Below are 26,698 nucleotides of genomic sequence, written 5' to 3'. Positions count from 1 at the left end.
CCAAATGATATGGTCATGGACTATGTCAAATGTGAAGGCCTTAACTCCTTGCCTACCTTAGCTGGAATGTCTTTGGGGACAGAGGCTTATTGTATGCCCCCTATTCTGAAAGCAGCACAGGGAGAGGTCTGTGTGGGACTCTCATTGCTGTGGGTATTCAATGATTATTTTATTTTCTGGTTGATATGTTCACTCAAATATATATTATATATAATATATAATAAATTTATATATTGATATATACACAAATTTGTTTGTTTGTTTATAGAACACTCTATGCTGGGCACCATGGGATGGAACTATAAACATGAACCCAACATTGACCCTGCCCTCAAGACCCCATTTTAGCAGAGTAGACATCTATACAAATAACCATAAAAGAAAATTATCAATGCTGTAGATAAAGACAAGATAGGTTCTAAGGAGGACAAGGAGGGAGCCCTGATTTGCTTCTTGGAGGCATAAGGGAAGGAATCAAGTAGTGGCAGTTGAGCTACATCTTGTTTGAAGGTTAGGGCTTGGCTACGCAGGCCTGGAAGGAACAGCACACACATAGGTAAGGAAGGCACGGATGATATGGAAAGCAGGAGTCCCAGGTGGAGGGGGAAGTAGGGGTCAGAATGTGCAGGGCTCAAATGTCAGTCTAAAAGTCTCTTCTGAGGCAACGGGGAGCCATTGACGGTGTCTGAGGACAGTGGCATGGTAAGTCACGGGCTTCTCTTTGTCTGCGAGAAGTTGGACGGTTCAGTAGTACATCCCCGGGGCTATACGTTATGACCATGGAGTCAGAGCTCTCGTGGGCACTGCGGGTAACTCTCCAGGTGGGTGTGGATGTTCCTTCTGCAAACTGGACACAGAGGGCCAGGGGCTCGTCTTTGGCTTTGGAGTAATTGGCTCAGTTCTACTCAGGGTTAACTTACGTCTCTTTTCTGCCACTGCCGCTACAATCCACTGCTGTCTGGACACTAGAAGGAGGCACAAGAAAGAGTCTGTTATCCTTGTGCTGCCAGGGGCTGGGGAAGAACCCAGTCTTTGATGTTAAATAAACTTGGGTTTGAGTCCCACCTCCAACCTTTGCCACTGTGTGATCTTAGGCAAGTCACTTGTCTTCTCTGAGCCTCCTGTGCTCTTTTGTAAAATGTAGCTAATAATGGGCCTCCTCCCCCAGAGTTGTGGAGCAGACTGAGATAACCCTTATCAAGATCTCAGCATGGTTCTTGGCAAATAAGCAATGTTAATTAAAGGGTAGCAACCATTACCACTCCTCCTGTTTTAGTACAACTAGTACTGCTATTAATAGCATCATAATTGTCAACGAGCACAGCATTTGCTCTATGTTCTTTGTGAGTGTCTGCAAATCAGACACAGGGATGCGGTGGTCGGCTTTCCCAGTGCATTCTGGGAAACTCTGAGCTAATTACAATAGTAGCTATTCTCTTGCGAGCATCCCTTGATTCAACAAATACGCATTACACGCGATCCCACTAACCACCTTGCCAGTCTCCCTCCTGGAGTTGAGGAAGCTGACACCCTTGTCCAAGGTCATGCAGCTTTGAATCCCAGGTCTGTAAGAGCTACTCAGCTCATGCCCTTAACCAGAGTGCAACCACCCAGTGTACGGGTACAGACAGCCAAACCACAAACCTCAGACACCTGAGCCGTGATTTTAATCCTGGTTCCTCAGGCCGGGACCTCCCAGCTTTATTCTTCAGTGAAATCTGGGCAATTCCTTCCCAGAAGCCCTGGTCACTTCCTCTGAAGGATGCACCTGCAGCTCCTTGGTCCCTACCCTCAAGGGCCAGTCACTCCTGGAGTCTCTACTAACACCTATTCATCCCCACCAGACTGAAAGAGCCCCTCACAGGTCAAGAACACATCTTATTCGTCCCTTTAGCCCCAGGGAAAAGGCTAGAGCAGAAGTTCTCTCAGACGATGCCTGGTGAATCCAATAGAACAGGGGTCTGTAAATGACGACCATGGGCCAAATCTAACCTACACATCTGCTCCTATAAATAAAGTTTTATTGGAACCAGCCACTCCCACTCATTTGCATTTTGTCCACGACTGCTTTTGCTCCACAGTGGCAGAGCAGAATAGTTGCAACAGAGACCACACTGTCTGAAAAGCCTGAAATACTTGCTATCTGGCCTTTTAAAGAAAAATTTGTTGACTTCTCCAGTATTAACAAAAAGCACCTTTTGTGAACGACCCCTTGAGAGGCAGAATAATGACCCCACAGATGTCAAGATCCTAATCCCTAATTCCAAGAACCTATGACTGTGTTTCCTGACATGTTAAAAAGGGCTGTGCAGATGTGGTTAAGGTTAAGGATCTTGAGACAGGGAGGTTATCCTGGATTATTGGGGTGGGCCCAGTCTAATGACTCCAATCCTTAAAAGCAGAGACCTTTTCCCAGATGTGGTCAGAGGGACATGTGGCTATGGAAGAAGAGTCAGAGATGCAACATTTCTGGCTTTGAGGATGGAAGGGGCCACAAGCCAAGGAATGCGGGTATCCTCTAGAAACTGGAAAAGGCAAGGAAATGGATTCTCCTCTAGAGTTTCCAGAGGAACACAGCTCTGCTGACACCTTGATTTTAGCCCAGGGAGATTAGACTGGACTTCTAATGAACAGAACTGTAAGATAATAAGCCATAAAATTTGAGCTAATTTGCTATGACAGCAATAGAAAACCCCTGCAATAGAATAAAAGTATTTTTGTAAGTGACCCTAAATCTTCTTGAGGATCTATATAAATTTTTTCTGATACAGCTTTTAAACAAACTATTTATTTATTTGTTTGTTTTGGGTGTGTTGGGTTGCGAGGGCTTTCCCTAGTTGAGGCAAATGGGGGCCACTCTTCATCGTGGTGCGCGGGCCTCTCAGTGTCGCGGCCTCTCTTGTTGCGGAGCACAGGCTCCAGATGTGCAGGCTCAGTAATTGTGGCTCACGGGCCTAGTTGCTCCGCGGCATGTGGGATTTTCCCAGACCAGGGCCTTAACCCGTGTCCCCTGCATTGGCAGGCAGATTCTCAACCACTGCGCCACCAGGGAAGCCCTAAACAAACTATTTAAAAATACTTAAAAACTTTAACTGAAGTGGCCAGTGTGAGTAGAACCAGCTTTATTCCTGCTGGTGGCCTGAGTCTCTTCTAAGGCTCTATGCGCTGGGGCTGCAGAAGGAACACCAGACTGTGAGGAAAGGCAGCTGAATCCTCGTGTTCTCACTGTGTGGCCTTGGCCTCCTCTCTTCCCTGTTCAGGGTGTCAGGTGTCCCCGTCTGTGAAATGAGGCGTTTGAGCCAAGATGCTTGGATGCTTAAAAATTATGTGCAATGGAAAGGATGCACTTAGGCCCTAGAGTAGGAGTCCTGGGCCTCTTATGAGCTTTTTTTTTTTAAGATTTATTTTTATTTACTTACTTAGGCTGCGCCAGGACTTAGCTGCAGCACGCGGGATCTTCTTTTTCAGTTGTGGCATGTGAACTGTTAGTTGCGGCATGCATGCACAGAGTCTTACTCACTGGACCACCAGGGAAGTCCCTATGAGCATCTTATATGAAGACCATGGAACTTCCATTTCCCCAGATGCACACAGACTCAAATTTTAGTGCAGTATCTGAGGGCTCAGAGTATAATCTCTCGAACTCGTGTGTGGACACCTCCTCCCTCGACCTACTAGTTCACAGACCCCAGTTAAGGACACTGGTTCCAGCTGACCAACGAAGCTAGAATGTGGTAGGCAAGGGCCCTGGGAAGCAGAGGGAGGGGTTTGCGTGAACAGGGCTACATCTCATTAGAAAGACAAAAGAACTGAAGAGTCTTGCGGCCCAAGCCGCAGAGTTCAAAACAGTGTGGCATGCGCCTTAAAAACAGAGAGGGTGAGTTGTACCTGGAACAAAGTTTCTCATGCCCGCAAGCAGGGAGGAAGGGCAAACACGGGCCACAGCAGGGGTGGGACTTGAGGCATGATGATAGAGAGGGAGGGGCTTCAGGCCCATTTCCCACCCCAGGAGTCCATGACCCTGATTACAAGAGGGTGCGCCCAGAGATCCTGGTGGGTGCCTGGGCAAGCTAATGTCTCCATAATCCTAAGGCAACTGGCCTTGAACTCTGTAGGAGACAAGGTCTGGGCAGCTGGGCATACTTCCTCACCCACTTCACTGGTTCGATCTTTAATTGAACCCGGCACAGGAATGTCTGCAGAGCACAATGCAACTAACCAAGGTGCAGGCTGGTGTTAATTCATCTGGCACAACTGGACATCTCAAAGTAAATGAGTCTCTAGTCTGGGGGGAAAGAGCCCTTTCAGAAGGGAGCAAATTCAAACACAGAGTCCACCCATGGGGAAACGTCCTCTCTCACTCCGATCAGAGGATGGCTGTACTTCAACCTAAGCTCGAATTTTCTATAGGAGTTTGCTTTGGTGTAAAAGAGGGGGTTCTTCTTAAAGGTGTTTAAAACCCACTGACGCTTCCACCACAAGAAGAAAGAGTCTCTGGACTTCAAGCTCCATGAGGCAGATCCACGTTTGCCTGTTCGCGACCATACCTCCTGCCCTAACATGGGAGGTTCTCATCGATGATGACGATGATGATATGGTGATGATGATGATGATGTTGTTTATCTGCTGGGTGGGCAAGCAGAGGCCCAGGAAGGGCAGGTGACCTGTCCATGGTCCTGATCTCCTTGGCAGTGCAGCCAGCACTGGAACAGGATATGTGGTGCCTGGTTTTCCCCTCATCTCCTGACATGTGGTCAGTGGTTCTTTCTCTTGCCTTGGTGCATGAGACTTTTCAAGAGGAACTTGGGCCAGGCACTTGTGGACAGGGGGATTGCTGATGAGCAAGAGAAGTAACTAAATGTCCTCTGTTGTATTCCTTTCAGGGGAGTCTTGGCTAGACAGCTCCAGCCTGAATGCGAACACTGCCTGGGAAGTAACACTTGAATGCACTGGCGCCACATCACAGTGACAGACACAAGTTCACCAGAATGACAGGCCAGTTACTTGGCAGAGAACAAAGACCTTGACAACAGAAAGGGGAAAGATGGGGTACGTTTGACATGACAGCAAAGCTTAGTCACTGGAGGTGTGGGTGATGGGGTCAACCTGGAAATCAAATCCCGGCCCCATCACTTACTGTGTGAGCTGGGGCCAGTTTCTTGACCTATCTAAGCTCCAGTTTCCTCATCTGTAAACTGGGGATGATAATGGTTACCAACCTCAAAGAGCTGTTGTGAGAACTACGTATGTGAGACAGGTAGGCTGTGTGGCCTGGCACAAAGTAAGTCCTCAGGAAAGAGTATTAGCCCAATGATCATGGTGTCCTGTAATGCCAGCGTGGATACAGCAGTTTGGAGCCCTCATTCCCCACGAACCCCACTAGCTGGGTATCCAGGCCTTCCAAGCTAGAAAGATGCTTAGAAAGACAGGTGTCCTCTGTGGCATCATTTAAATGTGCTATTCTGCATGAGGGCCCTGTGATGTAACTTGGATGTCTTAGAATAATGGAGAAGTGCTTTAAGCTCTTCCTTCTAAGCAAAATTAGAAGGTAAGAGAGTTGTGGGAAAAGAGACGCGGGCAGTCCCAGAGCCCGTCCTACTTTGTAGCAGGGACCGTTAGAGTCTGACCAGAGCCTGGGCCCACTGATGAGTAAGTTAACTCAGAATTATGCTCTCAGTGGCAGCTGCAATCTTTGGTTAGACTCAGATCTTTCTACTTGTCCTGCTGCAGCCTTGTTTTAGCCAAGTTAAAAGGACGTATGTTGGAAAATGTACAACTTACACTCAACACAGCAACAGAGAACTCCTTTCCAGGGCCTTCATCTCAGATGGGGCCAGCTGGTGTGGAGACACTCTTGGCTGACCCAGGAGTCAGGGGTCATCCACTGACCTCTCCACACTCCCCCCGACTCTGCCCCAAACTCCCAGCCAAGGTGATGACAGAGCAGCTGCAGACCCTGGGCCAGGAACAGATGGGGCTGTCAGCTGATGCACCCCTCCCTCCATGAGTAATAATCAGGCTCCAGGCCTGGGGGAACAGCTTAAAGCATTTCTCCATTAATCTAAGGAGGTTGACACCACAGTCTAAGTTACACCGCAAGGGCCCCGGTGCAGGCGGGTACGCGTTTAAATGCTGCCGCACTGGCCACCTGGCTTTCTGAGCACGTAGCCGCGTTTCCAGCCTGGAAGGCCCGATACACTGGGATCTAATACCCAACATGGGGAAATGCGACTTTTCCTAATTTGAACAAGTCTCCCAAAGAAACTCACCTCCAGCTGAAGCACCACTCGCTCTCTCTCTCCCAGGGTGGGTTTGAATCCTAATTGAGAGCTCAGTTTGGAGACAGACCTTGGCCCAATCCCTCAGGCTCCAATCCAACCCTCTTTCCCCAGGCGATGAGGCAATTAAGAGGGGAGTGCGGGGCTGAGCTGTCAGGCTGGGGAAGAGCTCGGGCTGGCCCTGGGGCAGGAGCTGGGGCTCTGCTCTGGATGGCGGCTCTAGAACCCAGCGGCGCACGTATTTCTTTGTATTGTTGATAACCAACTTAGCTGCGCTGCGGCCAGACAGCATGGTTTGCACGACGCTAATCCTCTGAAACTGAGACTTGAGAAGTGCTGAGGCTTCTCTGTGGCAACTTTTCCCCGGTCTTCCCCCACTCCTATGCTATTATTGAAACCCACGCTCTGTGGAAGTTTCAAATCTAAGTTACAAGACAGCGAGTCAGGACCAAGGCCTACTGAGCATTAGGAGATGCTTCCCGAGAACCACCCTGGGCTCAGGGCTGGCTTTGCAGGCTTGCAGCCCGTGCCCAGAGGGGCCTGTGCTTGGTGTGACACTCTGCTGTGACTGCCTTGGAATTCCGAACCTATTCTGAACAAGAAGCCCCGCGTTCTCATTCCACGGTGGACCCACACACTGTGCCCGTCAATCCTGCCTGGGGTTCGGGCGCTTCACGGGGACACGGTGAGCTTCCATGGGCCACTTCAAAAGGGGAAGAAAGGTGGGAGAGAGGGAACGAGCAAGAGGAGGAGAGCCTTTCTTTCCCACTGATCTCACTCGGGCACACTGGTCAACTTTCACTTCCTAGAATGTTCCTCATTTGCCCTGACTCACTTTTCTTCAGAGCTCCCGCGTCTGGCTCCTTCTTTTAATCCAGGTTTCAGTTCAGTTCTTCCTCTCAGAGAGGGCATGTCTACCTCCCTTGCTATTCATCAGAGCTCTGCGTTCTCTTTGTAATTCCTACTGTATCCTAGCATTTTATTAGTCAGTCTGTCCACTGTATTCATGGGCGGGGACACACACACACACACACACACACACACACACACACACACACACACACACGCTCGCCCATCACAATGTGGGTTCCACGAAGGCAGAGACCATACCTGTGCTCTCCTCCCTCACTACTCCCTCAGGAATTTAACTTCCGCCTGACCTCGGGCAAGTTATTCAATCTCCCTGTATCTGTAAGATGGAGAAACGTGATAACAAGAAGCAAGTGGAATAAGACAAACACTCAGCACAGTGTCTGGTGTGGAACACGTAGAATCAATCACATGAATGAATGAATGAAACTGATGATGGCTGAGCCCCTGCCAGGTAAAAGGTACTAAACCTGGGTCAGATTTTTTCACTTACTTCTTATTATCAACCCGTCTTACAAATGAAGAGACTGAGGCTCCGAGAGGTTGAATAACTCACAGAAGGTCATGCAGACATGAACCGCTGGATCCCTGACTGGAAATCAGGCTGGCTGAAATGCAGCGCCTGCGCCCTCCCCAAGCCGCCCCCACTTCCAGTTGCAAGAATCCCATGCGTCGCCTGGGCTCTTCCCGGTACAAGATGTATTTCTTCACACCTGGGGTTCTATGATCATTTCACCCCTCGCACAACCCTGAGATGCAGGTCAGGGCCCCTCCAATGTCAGGAAGCGTGAGTCAGGTACTGGGCGGACACTGGAGATTCGGACGAGGAAAAGGCACCAGACGTCCAGCCGAGACAAAGATGTAAAGCCCCAGAGACAAAAGGTCATGAAAATGCAGACAGAAAGCTAGGGTTCAGATTGGATCTCTGGGGGCCCAGGAACCAGAGCTCAGAAAAGCTGGATGGGAACCAGGGGGTGAGCACGAGGCTTGTCACCTGGAGCAAAGACAGATAAAAGAATCTCCTGTTAGGAGGAGGGTGCAGGCAGGGTCCCTTGAAGGCCTGAGGGGATCCCCTATAAACAGAGACCGGAGTGATGTCTGCAACCACCTGTGACCTCACTGCCAGGACCTCATGCCCCAGGTGAGAACCTGCTCCTTGTTCTCTGTCACACCTCTGTCCAGCCTGTCCCCGCACCTCCAAGCACGGACGCTCTGCCTCTTTCCAACCTTGTTATTTTTAGAACTTTCATTGTTTATTAGAAAAGCAATCTATTGCTATGCAAGTAAAAATGGTTTAAAAGTTTTGCTCATTCACACACAAAAAAAAGAACACAAAATACTAGTATATACAGCCATTAATTCCCATTATGATTAATGCAAAAGCCCTAGCATTTCTATTAACGGAGAGGCCAGCCAAGCATCGAGCGGGTAATATTGACGCCAGGGGTTTGTAATTACAGATGTTAGTTCTGTCATGACACTAATAAAACTGGAGGAGGGGAGGCAGAGGGGGTTCTTGAACGTGACCCTGAGCTGGAAGCAGCTGCAGCATCAGTATTAGCCGTTTCACCAGCAATTTGGCAGCTGTGGAAACTAGCAGGGCGTGGTAGAAATCCTTATGATGTTTGCGTGGGAGCCATTTTTGCACAAACTGAGGACGTTTGAGATAAAGCCCTTGATTTAGAGGCTAGAGCATGGCAAGTCCACTGGGTCTCTGTCACACTGACGCTGAGAATGAACATCTTCATGGGAAAGTCGGAGGCTACACGCTGCTGAGCAGCTGTCACCAGCCCAGGACTGCATCAAGGAGAGAATGTGCTCACGGTCTCATATCGGGGTATAAAGTACATGACTTATATGAGCAAGATCTCCCAAAGAGGACGCTAGTACAGCTAGGGATGTGTGTGCATGTTCATTGCAGAAATTTGAGAAAATCTACATAAGCCTGAAAAAACCAAAAATTTAGGTCAAAATTTAGGCGTTTAGTAATGGCTTCCCAATGTATTAGAACGTTGGTGTGTTTCCTTCCAGTCTTTTTTCTGGACTGGGCGTGGTCAGCTCTAACACAGATGCCTGGTTCTTCCCACTGGCTGGACCACAGCCCACACACAACTCTCTCTCCTCCCCCGCTGCCTGGCTCACCCACACCTCCCGCCGGTCGGCAGCTGGCCCTGCCCACACCCCAGTAGGAGGTGGCTGGCTGGTCCCGGGAGGAACCACACCTGACGGGTAACTCAGGGCATCCCGCCCCTCACCGTCTCATTTTCTACACAAAGAAAACGTCTCTCCCTGTCGCCCAGGCTTTGCTGCAGAGGCTGAGATGGAGGTGGAGACGCCACAGCAAGATGGGCGAGCCGGGCTCTAGGCGTTTGGTGGTAACACGGAGACGTCACCACCAGCGGGGAAGCATCCTGCCTCTGCTGGCCTGAGGCGGCCAGTTATTCCTCCCACGCCCTGGCGCGCCTGAGTCCCCGGACCCCCAGACCTGAGAGGGGAAGCACTGTCCACTGAAGGCTGCAGAGCTCCCCAGGGTGCAGCCCACCTGCCACGCCCAGCCCCAGCCGGCTCCTGGTAGCTTACCTCTCCGTGTCGCTGTCGCTGGACACCACCTCTTCCAAGGCTGCCTGCAGGTCAGCGATCCGCCGGATGGACGTCTCCAGGTCTGTCTGGAGGGTCTGTCTCACTGCGGTGAGCTCCTCCACGTACTTCTCCTGGAGACAGAGACCACAGCACACGCTGACCTTGGGCAAGACCCCCACCCGCCTACGAGAGCTCTGGGGAGGAGCCTGGCGCTCACTGGGACCCTGTGACATGGTGTGTGCCTACGAGGGGCTCCCTCTACGGACAGGCTCGTGGACCCTCAGATGCTCTGGATTTTACAGAGGAAGTGGATGCCTGGGGGCTCCAGGGCACGGCCCCGCACAGAGCTCACTCACCCACACCGGGGGTGCCGGCCCCAAGTGGACACCCTGGATAGATGGGTCAATGGATGAGTCAATGAATGTTTCCCAGGAGAGTTGCGGAGGCTGGTTCTGGAAGCGGAGTCTCTGTCCCAGGGATGGATGTGGAGCGGGAGATTGGGGGGAGGGCAGAACAAGAACGGGTCCCTCACAACTCTGTCACCTAGACTCCCCCAACTTTCCATCCTCAAAGGCAGCAAAAGGCAAAGATGGAAACCTCAGTGGGGCTCCCCGTGGAGCCGGCCAGCACCGCTGGCGTTTATTGAGACCTTTCCATGCCCAGCATTGTGCTCAGCGTTTCATGCTCCTGGCCTCACTCACTCCTCACAAGTCTGGCACGTGGCTCTTTATTACTGATCCCATTTCACAGATGAAGAAATGAGGCCTGGGGGAGCGCAAGCTTGAACTGGAACTCGAGCTGGAACCCAAGCTTGGTGCATCTGACTCTACATGCTCATCCCGTTACTCTCTGCCCTGATTGGATTTTTGTCCAGACTCTCTGGAAAATCTCTTTCATTTGTAACGTTATTCCCACACTCCTCCCCTTTAACACAATGATTGTCAACTGAGGGTGAGTCTTCCCTCCAGGGGACATCAGGCGACATCCAGAGGCATTTCTGGTTGTCACACTTGGGAGTCTGATGGCATCCAGCAGAGTAGAGGCCAAGGGCGCTGCCCAGCATCTTATAACGCACAGGGCAACCTCCACCATGAAGGATTACTTCACACAAATGTCAACAGTGTCCAGCCTGAGAAACCCTGGGTTAAAACCAGAAACCCACCTTCTGGGAATTAATCCCATGGGGTGTAAACCAAAACACAGAGCAAGGCTCTGTACCTGAGGATGCCTGGGGCAGTGCTACTGATGACACTGAGAGCCGCCTTGTCACCCAGCAACTGGGACTGGTTACGGAAATCACAGCATGTCACTTTGATGCTATTAGGCAGACGTCAACATTAGAAATAAGGATGGTGGCAGTATGGAACGCTTCTGTGAAATAACGTTAAGCAAGCAGAAGAGAACAGAGAATATCGTGCCCAAGTCTACATGAAGACAGCACACGTGCAGTTGGGAAAACACTTGGAGAGTTGAGAATATTTATGGATGGGAGCAAAGAGGGGTTATGGATAGGAGTTTTCTTTTGAGCTGCTCTAATTATGTCAAGTTTCTATTTTGACTGTTGTCTTAAGAAACATGTATATACCAACTGATGAGAGCGTGAAGGGGTGAAAACATAAGGACTGAGGGTCAATCTAAGCACAATTCCCAGCTCCCCACGCAACCCACTAGCTGCGGGACCGTCAACGGTTCACAGTCCCTCTCTGAGCCTGGGATTGTTTTTCTTTATTTTGTAGATGAGGAAACCGAGGCCACTGAAGTCACTCAAGGCAGCAAGCAGTCTGCCCTGCTCCCAGGCCAGTGATCTTTCTGGGGCTCTGTGTGCCCGCCCCAGTGAAAGCCCGCGGGGACCAGGGCTGCTCCTCGTTAGAGGGACACGCTCAGCTCTGCACGGCAGACCAGCTTGTCCATTTGCGGTATTGTAAATCTGTGCCTTTACACTGATTTTGAGTCTTCTCCAATTTGAGAGAGAGAGTGAGCAAAGACCAAGAAAGCCAAAGAAGCAAGCCCCGCTGACGAGAGAAGGGGTGGCGTGGAGAGGTGGGGGAGTGGCGCCGTTGGTTGAAACTGCCAGCTGTGAAATCCCCATCTTGGTGCTGACAAGGTGAGGAACGGTCGGAGGCAGGGCCCCCAGGCAGGAGGTCGGTGGACCGTCAGAGGAAACGACACACCGTGGGATGGCGAGGCGGGTGTTCGCCCAGGATGCGAGCCTGTCAGCTCATAAAGACACCGAGGAAGATGGCTGGGCACACAATCCCAGGAGATTACAGGAGCGTCGCCCGAGCGCTGCTTCTTGCTAGTGGGCCAGGACGACAGCGTCCCTGGGAGGCGAGGGGACGAGGCGCCTGTGTATCTGTAAGACACGGAGATGCTACCCATGTCCATGTCTGCGCCATTCCAGGCATGTGGCGAATGTTTCTTTTAGAGACGAGGAAACTGAGCACCAGAACAGCAAAAAGACCCACCCAAGGTCATGCAGCCGGGAGACCACAAAACTGGACAGTCAAGTCTTGGGTTCTCAGGTGAGGCCCTTAGGCCACACGAGCTGAGAGAGAAGAGCCCAGATGTCCCCTCCTGGTTGTGCCTGGGTGACCTTGGCCCATGTCAACGTCACACGGAGGGAGCAACGAGGTCTTACAGTCTCAATCCGCATGAAGCCTCCTGGCGGACAGAGGACAGGGAGGGGAAGGATGCTGGGTCTCAGGGACAGGTGGCTCTGAGCCAGGACCAAGCAGGTGAGCAGAGGAAATAGGGACCTGAGATGCATCAGATCCGTAATATCATGAAAGTGAAAGTAGGCTCTGGAGCCAGGATGACTGGGTTCGAATCCCAGCTCTACCACTCACTGGCTGTGTGACTTTCAGCAAGTTATTCAACCTCTCTGACCCCACGGGTAAAACGGGGGCAGCCGTAGTCCCCTTCCCAGGGCTGTTGTGAGGATCGAATGAGCTTGGCAGAGAGGAAAGGCTTGGCCAGTGGTGGCATTACTACGTTTCAACGCTCAGAGGGGAACGAGGAGCAGTTGGGTGGGTGTCCCCACATCACCGGGGAGGTTTGCCAAGGTCACGCAGAGAATAAGGAGGCTGGAATGCAGGACTCTGAAAGCTTTTTCACCATCTGCAGAGGAAAGACAGGGGTGGAAAGCAAGGGCAGCTTAGAGGGTGAGTTAACTAGGCAGAGCAAGGAATGCTGAGAGCAAGAAAACCATCAACAGACAGATGAGGCCTGTGGTTCCGGGGACCTGCCGCTACCACCACCCTCCACTGTGCCCCTTGCCCTCCGCGCCCCACCCCCATCTGCCTGGGGACGTGCCTCAGGCTCAGCAGGAACCTCCCAGGGAGATGGATTTGGGAAATTCAGAGTCTGTGTAATCAGCAATCAGCAAACCTTTCCTGTTTCAACTTGAAAACCAACTAGTCTGCTGATTGCCGAGACCAAGTCATTAGGCGAAATGGATGCGGTGCCCACACTAGTCTCCTGGGGGCAGACAAAACAAGGCCCAAGCCAGAGACGGCTCGAGAGACATGGAGGGTGGTGCACCAGGAGAAGGGGGCACAGGGGAGGCCCCCCCTCGGGCCTTCTTCCACCTCCGTGACCAGCAGCGCTCAGGATCGGGTCAGGACTGCTACGCAAATGGGATTGTGTTTTGAGGCCAAGTGTGAGCTTGGTCTTCTCTGTTTTTCTCTCTCTTTGGGGGCTTGGAGCAGGAAGAAGTTGGCGGGAAAATGAGGGAACAAAACTATTTAGACAGTAAGATGTATACAATAGAAACCTACTAATAAATATACTGTATGTCCATATTACTCCTCAGCTACAATGTAGTGATATACATTGTAATAGACACACAACATACTAACATAGATTATTATATATTCATTATATATATATATAAATATAAATATATAAATATATAAATATATATATATATATATATATATATATATATATATATATATATATATATACATATACACATACTGCCATACCATTCATTCAATAAGCATCTACTGAGCATGAACTATGTGCCAGCAGCACTGATCTAGGCACAGGCAGTATAGATAAAATCTTAACTTCCATGAGCATCATTCTTTCAGGGCCCTGATCTTTCTGTGTTGCTGCTGTCTAGAACAGAGCAGGCACTCAATATGTTTTGGGATTGAGTGAATGGCATTACTGCATGACTGTAAGAGGTGAATGAAGGAGGGACACTCACTAAGGCACACATAATACACACCACGCACACAGAGATCAACACAAGACTACGAGGTATATGTACGCGCCAGCCTCCCCCCCTGCATCACATAAGAGAGTCATCAACCCTTGTTAAACTCCCAAGCTGCTCTCCCTGGAACGTGCCGTGTGGAGTCGCCCATGTTGGGAGCAGTTTGTACGATAATTAGTGGCTGCAATTAAAATCATCTCCTCTTGTGATGTTCCATTAGAGGCTAATATTTAAAATTCTTGTCTGGTTTCTCTGCCCCGGGCATCTCAATCTTCAGAGGACCCTCTCCTGCCTGCAGATGCACAGGACTCTCCTATGTCACTTTCTGTGGCTCTGGAGGTTGCCTCTCTAAACTTTGGAGGTGTCCCGCAAGGCCTCCCAAAGTTAATTTCACCTAGTTTGTATTATAGATCAGACTATCTCAAAACATCCTCAAAACCTGATGAAAATTCATCTTGTTATTCTTTTCTTATGTGCTAATGACAAATAGAAACTTCATGTTACAGAGCCTGGTGTTAAGAAAAAATTATACGCACATGCATATGCTGTGTAAATGTGTATAAATATACGTTTATATAAAGTATACATGTAGTATATAGAAATGTAAATGTATAAATGTAAATACATAAATATGTATACGTGTGAATGTGTGTTCTCCTGTGTATTTACAGATACACACACAAATATTCCCAGTCTGAAACATAGCACATACTTAATAAGTATTTGTGAATAGTTAATAAATGAACGTATTTATTTCTATTTCTCACGTGGGCAGGCGTGCTACTAAATGTTTGAAAAAAACCCTTATCTCACGTTATCTTTATAAAAACCCTCAGAATCACGTACAATATAAACACGTAAAAAGTAACGCGAGAACATTACAACAAACTCGTAGCAGAGCTATTATCTCTGTGCAGTGAGATATCAGGTGATTCTTCCCCCCTTTTTTATACTTCTCCCGATATTCTGCAAAGAATATGATTTACTTTTATTATCAGAAAATTAAAAATACAGGACTTCATTTCTCTCTGCACTGCAATAAACAACTCCCTGGTCCACCTGCTCAATGCCTCTCATGGCAGCCTCATTATCCCCATTTTACAGATGAGCAGGCTGAGCCTCAGGAAGGTTAAGTCACTTGCCCAGGGACATGCACCCAAGACATGACAGGCTAGAGTGGACCCAGGTCTCCTGACCCCAGCCCACAGCTATTTTCCCCTTTGCCTCTATTTGCTCCTGCTTCATCCAAGGATGCCTGTGTCTCCAGAGCTGGGGGGAGTCTTCCCAGAAAGCAAGGTTATGAGGAACTGCCGCTGTTTCATTCAAATTGTCCAAGGGTCACTTGCCTGGGAGAAAGGAGGCTATGGGGGGAAGTAAAAGCCCCGTGCATTGTGTCCTGGCAAGAGCTCCAAGGCCATATTGGCAATGGAGTGAGCATTAGCAGGAAGTGTTCAGTCCCACTTTGGGAAAGAGTTGGGGTGCCCCTTAGGAAACCCCAAGTGATGCATCAGATTCTCTTATTTAAGATGGAGAAAGAGCCCAACCTCCAGCTGGAAGGGGACTAGGGAGAAGGTAGTTGTCACTAGACAATGTCCTTTCTTCATAATCATCCTACAAAGTGTTTTATTTTAATGATGTGGTGACATACACAGAGAGACTCATCAAAGATCCCAAAGTCACCCAGCTAGACAGTGACACGTAGGTTCAAGCTCAGGCCTGCCTGTTTCCAAAGGGTCAGGAAATACCTCACGACTCCTCCTGTCCTTTTCTTCGCCTGTGGCAGGCATGCCTAATCAATCACTGCACAGACCCAGGCAGTGTGGGGCCTGAGTCCTTTCTCTGAACCACCAAGCTAAGTGCTTCACCCCAGTACTGCCCTGTGCTCCATCCACCAACATCAACTGGAACTCCCAACTCTGCCACATTTCAAATGATCTCAATCCTCCTGGAAATGCCTCCTGAATCCTCAAAGAAGACACTTATATAAGTTTGTTGCGGCGGGGTGGGGCTGGTATTTCTCCTTGAAAATTGATGAGTGCTCTATGAAACCCAGGGAAGCTGAAGCCCAACCACACTTCGGGAGGGACCCTGGCTGGTGGGGAGGGGGAGATGCAAACTACCAACAACATGGGAGCAGCAGGAGAAGCACTGGCTTTAGGACTAGATGAACCCTGAAGCACTATGTGAATTTTGAAGAATTACTAACCCTTTCTTACTTTCAGTTCCTCATCTGTTAAAATGACAATGTTATTCTGCGACAAACAGTATTGCAAGGAACGAATGAAAGAATGTAAAATTGCGTATATCTGGTATACCTAATACTGTGGCACGTACTTGATACATAACAAAGGTTCCCATTTCCTTCTTTCAAAGTAAAGACTCCGAAAACATGAAACCTGCAGGGACTGTATAGTGAGGATAGCCTCATTTTTCAGAAAATGAATTCTATGAACCTGATACTTTTTTGTTGAAGCCAGAAGGATTTAATGCAATGCCTCCAAGGAGCCTGTATCAGTCAGGAAACTAGAAATCACTCTAGATCATTCAACCAAAGGAATTTAATACAGGGAATTGGTTTTTCAGGTGATGGAAAAGATGAGAAGCCAGAAGAGATTAACAGCTACAGGAAGGCACTGCCAACCTAGGGCTGGAAGGAAAAGCCAAGAAGTTGGGCCATCCAACGGGCAACAGCAGGGCTGCCCAATGGGAGCTGCAGTCAGGGAGGAGGGTCCCAAATGGGATCCGGAATTACAGAGGCTGGGCTGCAGTCAGGGATGCCCCCCAACCCCAAGGCAGTGCGAGAGAGGGAGAACTACTCTGGTTCCTCTCCTTCTCCTGTCTTTCAACTGTCCCTCACTGCCGTTCATTTGGCTGAACCTACCAGAAAGCAAGCTCTTAAAACAGTTTAGAGCACAGCAGAGAAACGGTGGGAATGAATCTGAGAGCAAACAGGAGAATTACTGGTACAGAGCACAGAGGCATCTGGGCTATATCCAGGCTTCATTATTAAAAACAGACGAGGGTGTTTTCAGTCTGTAAAAATTCATCCAACTGTACACTTTTAAGATTTGCACACTCTTCTAGTTGTATATTTCAAGGAAAACATTACAATAAATCCAGAATTACGATTGTCAAGTGTTACAACCAAATTCTGGATTACAACCCCCAGTCTGTATTAGTTATTTATTGCTACATAACAAATTGCCTCAACACCTAGTCATTTTGAAATATCAAATATCATTCTCTCTCATGGTTTTCTGTGGGTCAGGAATTCAGAGGTGGCTTACCTGTGTGGTTCTGGCTCATGGTCTATGGTAGGATGAATAAGGCCCCCAAAGATGTCCACTTCCTAATCCCCGAAACATGTGATTATCTTCACTTAGATGGCAAAAGGAATTTTGCAGATGTGACTAAATTAAAAATCTTAAGATGAGAGTTTATCCTGGATTATGTGGATAAGCTGGGTGGCCCCTACATGTAATCATAAGGGTCCTTATAAAAGGGAGGTGAGAGGGTCAGTGGGGAAGAAAACAGTGCTGTGATGATGGAATCATGGATTGGAGTGATGCAGCCAGGAGCCAAGAAATGCTGGCTGCCTCTAGAAGCTGGAAGATGCAAGGAATGCATCATCCCCTGGGGCCTCCAGAAGGAGCCAGCCCTCCTTTCACCTTGATTTTAACCCCTTAAGACTCATTTTGGACTTCCGACCTTCATGACTACCAGAGAATAAACTGTGTTATTTGAAAGCTACTATGTTTGTGGTAATTTGCTGCAACAGCAATGGGACACCTACACAGGATTTGTCATGATGTTACAGTGAAGATGTCAGCCAGGGCTATGATTGTCTGAAGGCCACCCTGAAGCTGGAGAGTCCTTTTTAGAAAGCTCACTGTCATGGCTATCGGCTGGAGGCCTTAGTTCCCTCCCACGAGGGCCCCCACTGAGCTGCTTGAGTGTCCCCATGACATGGTGGCTGGCTTTACCAGAGCAAGTGATCCAAGGGAGAGCAAGGCAAATGCCAAAGACCTTTTATAACCTAGCCTCCAAGTGACATACCATTGCTCCTGACCATCTATTGGCCACACAGACCAACTCTGATACAGTACGGAGGAGGCTACAGAGGGGTGTGAAGGCAGAGATGGGGACCGCTGAGAACCATCTTGGAGGCTGGCCGTCACAGTAACACTGACACTTCTTCACCCACAGGCCCCATCTCCAGTGACTCCCCCACCCACAAAGGAAAACCCTGGAGGAACCCTGAGCTGCTTCTCATTTCTCGGAGCACATCTGTTTATAGGTGGTATGAAGTCCCCCCCTCAAAGACATGTTGAAATCCTAATCCCCAGTAGTTCAGAATGCAACTGTATTTGGAGACAGGGTCTTTACAGAGGCAATCAAGTTGAAACGAGGTCACGAGAGAGGGCCTTAATCCAATATGACTGGTGCTCTTATGAGAAGAGGGAAATTTGGAAATGGTGGCAGTCATGCACAGAGGGAAGATGATGTGAAGCCACAGAGGGAGAGCGCCGCGTGGAGACAAAAGATTCAAGAGATGCACCTATAATCTAAGGAACATCAAAGATTGCCGGCAAACCACCAGGAGAGGGGCATGGGAGTTTGTTCTCCAGCGCCTTCAGGGAAGCAAGGCCCTGCCGACGACACCTTGATTTCAGATTTCTAGTCTCCAGGATGTGAGACAATACGTTGCTGTTTTACCGAGCTACATGGTTTGTGGTACTTGGTACAGCAGCCCGAGCAAACTAATATAACACCGTGTGCTCTTTTATTTTTCTTTCATACATCATTACCTTTCTTTTCTGGTTCTAATAGGGTTCATTACACAGAATTTAGAAAATAGAGTTGCCAAAGGAAAAAAAAACATTAAAAATTGCCCTTCAGTCTGTTACCTCGGGGACAGCCCCTCTTGATGACTATGCTGGTTTGTCTCCACCCTGTGTTCACTTCTGCATGTGTGTATAGACACATCTACTGGACACGCACTGGGACAAAAGAGTTTAACAGGAAAGGCAGAATGGAGCTAGCCAGGCGGACAAGCAGGGGACCGCGGTGCCCCTGCCCTGCCAGGACTCTCCGGTATCTCCAGGCAGAAGAACGCGTGGGGCTCCGGGCGCCTGCTTGCTATCTTTCCTTTCCCTTCTCATTTTTCAAGCTGACTGTTTTAAATGCCCCCAGCTACTGCCTGAGGGCCTTTATAGCTTTCTGGAAAGTTAATATTTTAGGTAACTTGGGCTGTTCTAGATGATAAAGAGCCGGCCTGCAGAAAGTCTCAGATGTATCTGCTACGCACGTCCACGCATCACGTAAACATCTGTGGACACACACACCATATACCAGGGGTCCAAACTGAGGCCCAGGGCAGGAAGCCACCTGGCCAAGGTTGCTGGGCCACTGGGTGGCAGAAGCAGAACTAGAGCCTTTGCTACCCAGGTCATCTCTCTGTCAGCAAGTGTGTGCCTCTCTCCTTTCTCTGTTCTCACGCTTCGGATGAGCCATTTTTGCCTAAATCCCGGCTCCAGCTACGCGAGTCATAACAGTGCCACGGGCTGGGGCTACAGTGGTGAGGAGGGGGCTCTGTACTTGATTCTTGGGGTCCCACATTTCTCCTGATGGATGGGGAGTGGCAGAAGGCAGAGCCTCCTTGAAAGGGCATGAGACCCTCACACACAGAAGGGGAATGTGGCTGAGGGTCTTTGGAGCCAGCAGGATGGCAGTGGGGAGGGCAGGGTGAGCAGGCTTCAAGGCACCAGCGGGCAACTCCGCTGTGAGTCTCAGGGTCACAAGGTTTGCAAATACAACTTTTAAAAAACCTCTCTAAGGTTCCTTACAGCTCTAACTACTCAGAGCTCGTAGCCCTCCCAGCCCTAGAACCGCCCCCAGCCTGTGACTTCTGCTGCAGCATCTTCAGAAAGGGATAAAGAACTGTCACCGGAGTGCAACTCTCTCAAGGTTGACACCCGCAGGGCCCTCACAAAACCTCCAGCCGCAGAAAGACATCCTGACCTGGCGTGAATCCGAACACCTCACTCCCCACTTCCCAGAGGTGCCCACCCAACTGCTTCCTGCAAAAAGGAAAAAAGGCATTTCATTTTTTCTGCTCCAGTGCAAATATGACGTATCTGTGCCACCTGATTTTCCTGACAGATAATTATATCAATGTAATTAAGCCTCAAATGCGGAAATTCTCTGTACCATGTACACCGACACCACACTTCCCCCATCAGAGGGCCATTGCTCCAGGCAGTAATTATCAAGCCACCTTTGACATGTCTTATTTCAATTTAAATGGAAATGAAGCTCATAGATCTTCCCAGCCCACGACCCCACATGACTGCAGAAATAGAGAAACTATTGAAACTTTGAACTTTGAATTACTGAACTTTTGAACCGGACTTTGAACCTTCTCAAGTGGCCTCAGGTTTTGCATCCAAAGAAGTTAAAGTGTGAGAACAACTTACTCCTATGTACCCCTGGCCCCTTCTCTGATCCTCAAGTACAGCATCTCATATCAACACAGTGGGCTTATCTCTTGCCTCTTTCCCCTGCTCTCCATCCCCTGTAAATTTAGTCTTCATCACCATCTCCTGAGGGTTCTCATCGTCTTGGTCCTCCTCTTCAGTCCAGCCCCCTCTCCAATCCACATTCCATTCAGCATCCAAGGGAGAATCTTTTTAATCCAATCAAGTCCTCTCCTGCTTAAGAGCCTTCAGTGCCTCTTCACCTCCCCAAGTCCAGACTGTGCAGTTGAGCCTATCCAGGCTTTCACAGTCTTTCTTCCAACTCACCTTCCAAGGTTCCTCTCCTTCCACGGCCAACAGTGCACCCACACATCAGTAATTCCCACAGTGCTCAAACATGCCGTGTCCTTTCGTGCCTCTGTGCCTTTGAACCTACCATTCCTCCACCTGGAGTGCTCTTCTCTACTCTGACAAGTGAACTCCTATTCATCCCTCAAGACCCATTCCACAGCCACCTCTTCTGGGATGGCCTCTCTGGCTCCTCTGGGTAGAATCAGCCACTTTCATCTCTGTGCATTGGGACAAGTCACTGAGTTAAGCACATACCTCCATCAGATTGTAACTAATTTCCAATTTCTAATTTCCTGCTATATTGAGCTCCTTATGAGTAGGGCTATACTCAGCCTAATATCCCAAATGCCTAATGCAGTAGCTGGAACTTAGAAGTCACTCCATAAATATTCATCTTTAAATTCTCCCAGCTCGGGACTTCCCTGGTGGCGCAGTGGTTAAGAATCCTCCTGCCAATGCAGGAGACACGGGTTCGAGCCCTGGTCCCGGAAGATCCCACATGCCGCAGAGCAACTAAGCCCGTGCACCACAACTACTGAACCTGTGCTCTAGAACCCACGTGCCACGACTACTGAAGCCCACGCGCCTAGAGCCCGTGCTCCGCAACAAGAGAAGCCACCACAGTGAGAAGCCCGCGCACCGCAGCGAAGAGTAACCCCTGCTCGCCGCAACTAAAGAAAAGCCCGCGCACAGCAACAAAGACCCAACTCAGCACCCCCCGCAAAAAAAAAAAAATTCTCCCAGCTCTACATTCACGGTGGGGGCCGTATGCAGCGGGTCTGACCACCACAGGTCTTCAACTCACACAGACATGGGCTTGCAACCCAGCTCCACCACTTGCGGCATGACTATGAGCAAGCCTGTCACCCACCTCCCTGACCCTCAGTCTCCTCATCTGTAAAGTGGGAGTACTGACAGCATCACTGTGCTGTCACTAGGGACTAGCTGAGGACTCATGGGTGGAAGGTGCTTGAAATGTTGGATAAAACACAGCAAGTTTTATGCTTGATAAACATCAGCCCTCTTCCCTGCTCTCAGAACTACTGGGTGACACCTTGTGAAACACAGCAAGTTTGGGGGGGTTTCTTCTCCCCCACTCCCCCATTTCTCCTGGCTCTCCCACACGCTTCATGTAGGCATCTGGTGACCTCAGTCTCACGCCCCACTGGCCTCACCATTTTAATGCCCCAAACACGGTCCCCCACATCCTTCCAGTCCCCTCGCCACCAGAACATGTTCATGTTTTGTCCCACTCCATCACTGCCAGGTCCCAAGTCAGGCAAACATGCCCCCACATCAGACAAAATCCTGACTGCCAACGTGCCAACCCCCCAGGGCAGGTTAGGTCTCACCCCTGCCAGCATCTGTATGTGTCCAGAGCGTCCCAGGAGAGACGTGGCCAGAGACTGCAGACACTGCCCACAGATACAGGAGTCGGAAAACGGCCCCTGAATAAAGTCACCCAAGACAGCAGTGACCAAAGTGACCACATCCCAGCAGCTATGCCAGGGAGGCACAGCCAGCGAGAGTCAGCACAGGGGTGAGGCTGAGACCCACACCGGACTCAAGACCTGGCAACGAGCCCCACATCCGCACTGGCTCCCCAGGCACCAACGAGCACACCCTCGAGTCTGTCCCCTCAACTCCATCAATATCAGCTCCCTCCCGATCTTCAACACAGAAGACTGTGAGGCTCAAGTCACATTCAGGTGCTCTGTAAACTGTGAAGAGCTGAGCGCATATGAGACATTATTTATCACACTGCTTCTTCCCTCTTCAGATCTCCTCCTTTTTTCAGACACATCTGATGGCCTCATCACAACCAAAGCCCTGGCCGGCGTTCTCAACAAACCAAAGTACCATCATGAATGAACTCGGGTGAGTGGGGAAAGCAATCCCTCCCAGGTAAATCAACCCCCGTTAGTAGTCTTGTATTATTAGATGCATTCCCTGCAAGAACTGATCAGGGAGAACAAGGACCAGAGAGATATTGGTATTGGCGACCAAGGCCATCCTGGCCTTCCTTGTGCTTGGACCAGAGACAATGCCGTCTCGCTGAGAAACAGGTGAAGGAGCTACTGTCAGAGAAAACGTGCGACACAAACAGCAAAAGACGCTGATAAGCAGCTGGCGGCCAGGCGTGATAACGACCAGAGATGAAGACAGTGATCTCTAGACTTGATTGGCTTCCATCTGCAGAGGCAAGAGGATGTTACAGAGACACCAACACCCTGGCCGCGTTTCAGACTCAGGGAAAGTTCCACCCATCCATTGGGAAATGGACATTTTTGGTAGTTATGATTCTCACTTATTCATGCCACTTTTGTGGGGCGGTTTCAAATGCTAACTCCTCTAATTCAAGGGCACTATGTGGCCTCCGGAGAGGGGTTCTGGATAGATTTTGATTTTCTGGACTGAAGAAGGCTGAGCTAAAATGCAGCGTTTCTCAACTTCAGCATTACTGCCACTGGGGCCACATGAATCTTTGTTGGCGGGGGGAGGGGAGTGGTCCTGGGTGTTTCAGGATGTTTAGCAGCAACCCCGGCCTCTAACGCACTAGGTATCAGCAGCACCCCGCCCCTAAGTTGTGCCAACCAAAAAGGTCTCCAGATATTGTAAGATATTATTACTTGAGAGGCAAAATCGACCCCAGGTGAGAGCCAAGCTAAAGGCATAGTGGTAGGTGGGAGACGTTAACTTAGAAGACACAGACTCTGGATCACACCGACATGAATCTGAACCCTGAATGAGCCACTTCCCGCTGTGTGATCTCATCTTACAAAACATAAACCTCCCCTTCCCGTGACTTCAGAGGCTGTGGAATAAGAAGAGGGTATCATGTAAGGCCAGCCACTCCCAGTGAGGTCCGTGTGCCAGCATCACCAGGAGGCCGGTCACAAATGCAGGCTCTCCGGCCCTGTCCCAGCCCTGCTGACTCAGGTTCTGCCTTTGAACAACATCCCCAGGTGATCTGTATGCACTCGATGTTTGAGAAACACCCGGCACCGCGACTGAGAGCACAGGTTTTAGTGTCAGGAGACTGATTCCATATCCCGGTGCCAAGCTTTCCTAGCTATCCAGCCTTGGGCAAGTCACTTCACCTCTACGTAAGCCTCTTTAAAATGTGTAAAATAGAGATAAAAATACCACCTCGCTCCAAGGATTGGCAGTGCCCATTTAATGAGATGGGGCACGAGGTGGGCCACAGCACGGACAGGCAGTACGTGTCAGCTCCTGGGCACCCAGCAGGAAGACTCAGAGATGCGGAAGGAAGCTCCCTCTGTGCACTTTTTTGATCTTCCCTTTGATGGAGTCTAGAATTACAACAGCCACGTGGCTGCTCATGGTCCATTTAGTCATTTACTGACCCAGCAGGAAGGAAAAGCAACCGCCAAGCGCTGTGCTCTCTCTCTCTCCCCTGCACATCTCAAGGTTACGGCCTGGTGGCACGTGCCTCTGGGAGGGACAAGCCTCAACACATCCGCCCCGCAGCTGTGCCCAGGGCTCTCCCAGGTCTGTCCGTCCTGCCCTCGCAGCGCTCAGGGTCATCTCCTGCTTCTCATCCAGAGGCTTGGCTCTGGGGAAGGCAGGCGTGGTTCCAACGGCTTCTCACTGGTTTCCCTCTGTTCAGAGAAAGGCTCTCTGGCTTTCTCCCAGCGCCAGGGAGCACGTCAGCCACAGCCCCTAGAAGCTCTTTCCTCCCCTCATTCCCTCACTGGAGGCCAGATGCTGTCCTGGGAGAGATGTGGTCTGAACTAGGCAAAACCATCCTCAAAACGGCCCCATGTCCGAGTGGGGCCCCTCAGAACCTCTAAAGTAGGTCTGTGAGTTTACTACGCAAATCCCAGCACTTGAGGAAACTTTTATGTTCCAAACAAGGTGCAAACTCTGGCTCCTGGGATCAAATCTGGCCTGTGCCTGTTTTTGTAAATAAAGTTTTATTTGAACACAACTACACTCGTTTGTTTATGTCTTGTCTACAGCTGCTTTCAGAGTTCAGAGGTTGAGACAGAGGGACTCTGTGGTCCACAAAGCTGAAAATATTTACTACCTGGCCCCTGTTCTAAAATCCTGAGGTTCAGACTCCTCTGGTGGTGCAGTGGTTAAGAATCCGCCTGCTAATGCAGAGGACACGGGTTCAAGCACTGGTCCGGGAAGATCCCACATGCCTCGGAGCAACTACGCCCGTGCGCCACAACTACTGAGCCCACGCACCGCAACTACTGAAGCCTGCGTGCCTAGAGCTTGTGCTCCGCAACAAGAGAAGCCACCACAGTGAGAAGCCTGCTCATTGCAACTAGAGAAAGCCCGCAGGCAACAAGGAAGACCCAGTGCAGCCAAAAAACAAAACAAAACAAAAAAATAGCAGGTTCTCAGTTTTGCATATGCAAATGTCTCACCGCAGTAGATAGCTGAACCCTTCCTGGGTGTGTAGTTAACTTTTGGGCCCCACCCTGGAAGGGTTAAGAAGAAAGTGATTCTTCTTAAAGAATCAGAAGAAAGGAAGAAGAAGAAGAAAGGAAGTAGACGGTGTCACTGGGAGAAAAAGACACAGAAGCAAAACCACCAAATCACTGATACAAAGGCAGGGACCATAAGCTAAATTGGGCAGTAGACTGTGTGATTAGGGTCTGGATGGGAGAAGCCCTGTCTCTAACCTTTCTCGGCCTCCTGCTCCTCATCTGTAATAGAGTCAGGGTGAAGCACCTACATCAGGGCTCTTCCTGTCTGTGTGAGTCACCTGAGGGTCTTGTTAAAATGCAGATCATGACTCAAAGGTGTGGGGTGGGGCCTGAGGTCCTGCAGCCAAGGTTGCTGGTCTGAGAATGACACTTTGATTTGGAGGTAGGTCACAGGGACTTTGGGAGAATTAAATGGCAGAATGTACAAACCATGTTTAGGCCTGGCACAAATGGTAGGCTGTTATAGAAATAATAATCATAACAGCGACAACAATGACAACAACAATACGTAAATACAAACTATACATAACCCAACTTAAAATCACCCTCCAGCTGACGTCCGTAACAGAAACAATAAATATGTAAACCCAGAGAGTCACAAATCAGGGTTGTGTTTACCCTTCTCCTACAAAGAGCAATCTCCTCCCCGCCCCCGTCAAGTGAGTCTTAACTATTAGCATCATCGCACAAACCTCAGAATTATCCTGAAGACCCTGTCTAAAAATCGCACCAGTTAAAACACAGAGATAATATTAGCTTTGAAACACAGTGTCCTTGACCTGCAGGCACAGTCTTCAATGTTGGCCCCACATTAAACTACCCTCATCAGCTACTCATTCTAACAAGAGACGTGTGTACACAGAATCTTGATTTGTGTCCTTGTGATGGAGGTGGGTGGGCTGAGCCAGGGGGGGCATCCTGGCGTGGGAGGGCCCTGGTAGAAACGGACAACAGAAGGACCATCCTTGGGAAACTCAGAGCCGCTAGACCTTCAAATGAGCTACAGAAAAACTGGCATCACCAATCCTGTCCCCATAGCAGGGGCCAAGAGGAAAGCTCCAGGCAGCCTTCTTTCATCAGGTTTACTCCCTCGTGATTTTTAGCAGGGGTGAGGAGGTGGGTACTAGGGAGAATTACACTTTATTAACATTTACTATGTGCAAGACACTCCTCTAATATCCAGGTTACCTTAGAGCCCATTTTACAGAAGAGGAAACTGAGACTCAAGAAGAGGTGACTTGGGCTTCCCTGGTGGCGCAGTGGTTGAGAGTCTGCCTGCCAATGCAGGGGACACGGGTTCGAGCCCTGGTCTGGGAAGATCCCACATGCCGCGGAGCAACTAGGCCCGTGAGCCACAACTACTGAGCCTGCGCGTCTGGAGCCTGTGCTCCACAACAAGAGAGGCCGCGATAGTGAGAGGCCCGCGCACCGCGATGAAGAGTGGCCCCCACTTGCCGC

The 26,698-nt window shown here is 49.7% G+C and overlaps 1 protein-coding gene across 3 annotated transcripts in view; it reads right to left on the bottom strand.

Annotated features, from left to right (window-relative positions):
* Positions 1-26,698, bottom strand: part of MYO18B (myosin XVIIIB) — a 233,625-nt gene that overhangs the window by 22,323 nt on the left and 184,604 nt on the right. For 2 of the 3 annotated variants that reach the window (XM_082416250.1, XM_082416249.1), the window contains 2 exons: positions 9,729-9,859; positions 921-965 (listed from right to left, as the gene is read on the bottom strand). In XM_082416250.1, coding sequence (XP_082272376.1) covers positions 921-965; positions 9,729-9,859 — 176 coding nt within the window. The remainder of the gene's footprint in view (positions 1-920; positions 966-9,728; positions 9,860-26,698) is intronic. The other variant, XM_082416251.1, reaches the window with a different exon arrangement.

This window comes from Balaenoptera physalus, assembly GCF_965194825.1.
Source record: "Balaenoptera physalus genome assembly, chromosome: 12".
Classification (NCBI taxonomy): Eukaryota; Metazoa; Chordata; class Mammalia; order Artiodactyla; family Balaenopteridae; genus Balaenoptera; species Balaenoptera physalus.
This window is presented reverse-complemented; position numbering and strand designations above follow the sequence as displayed.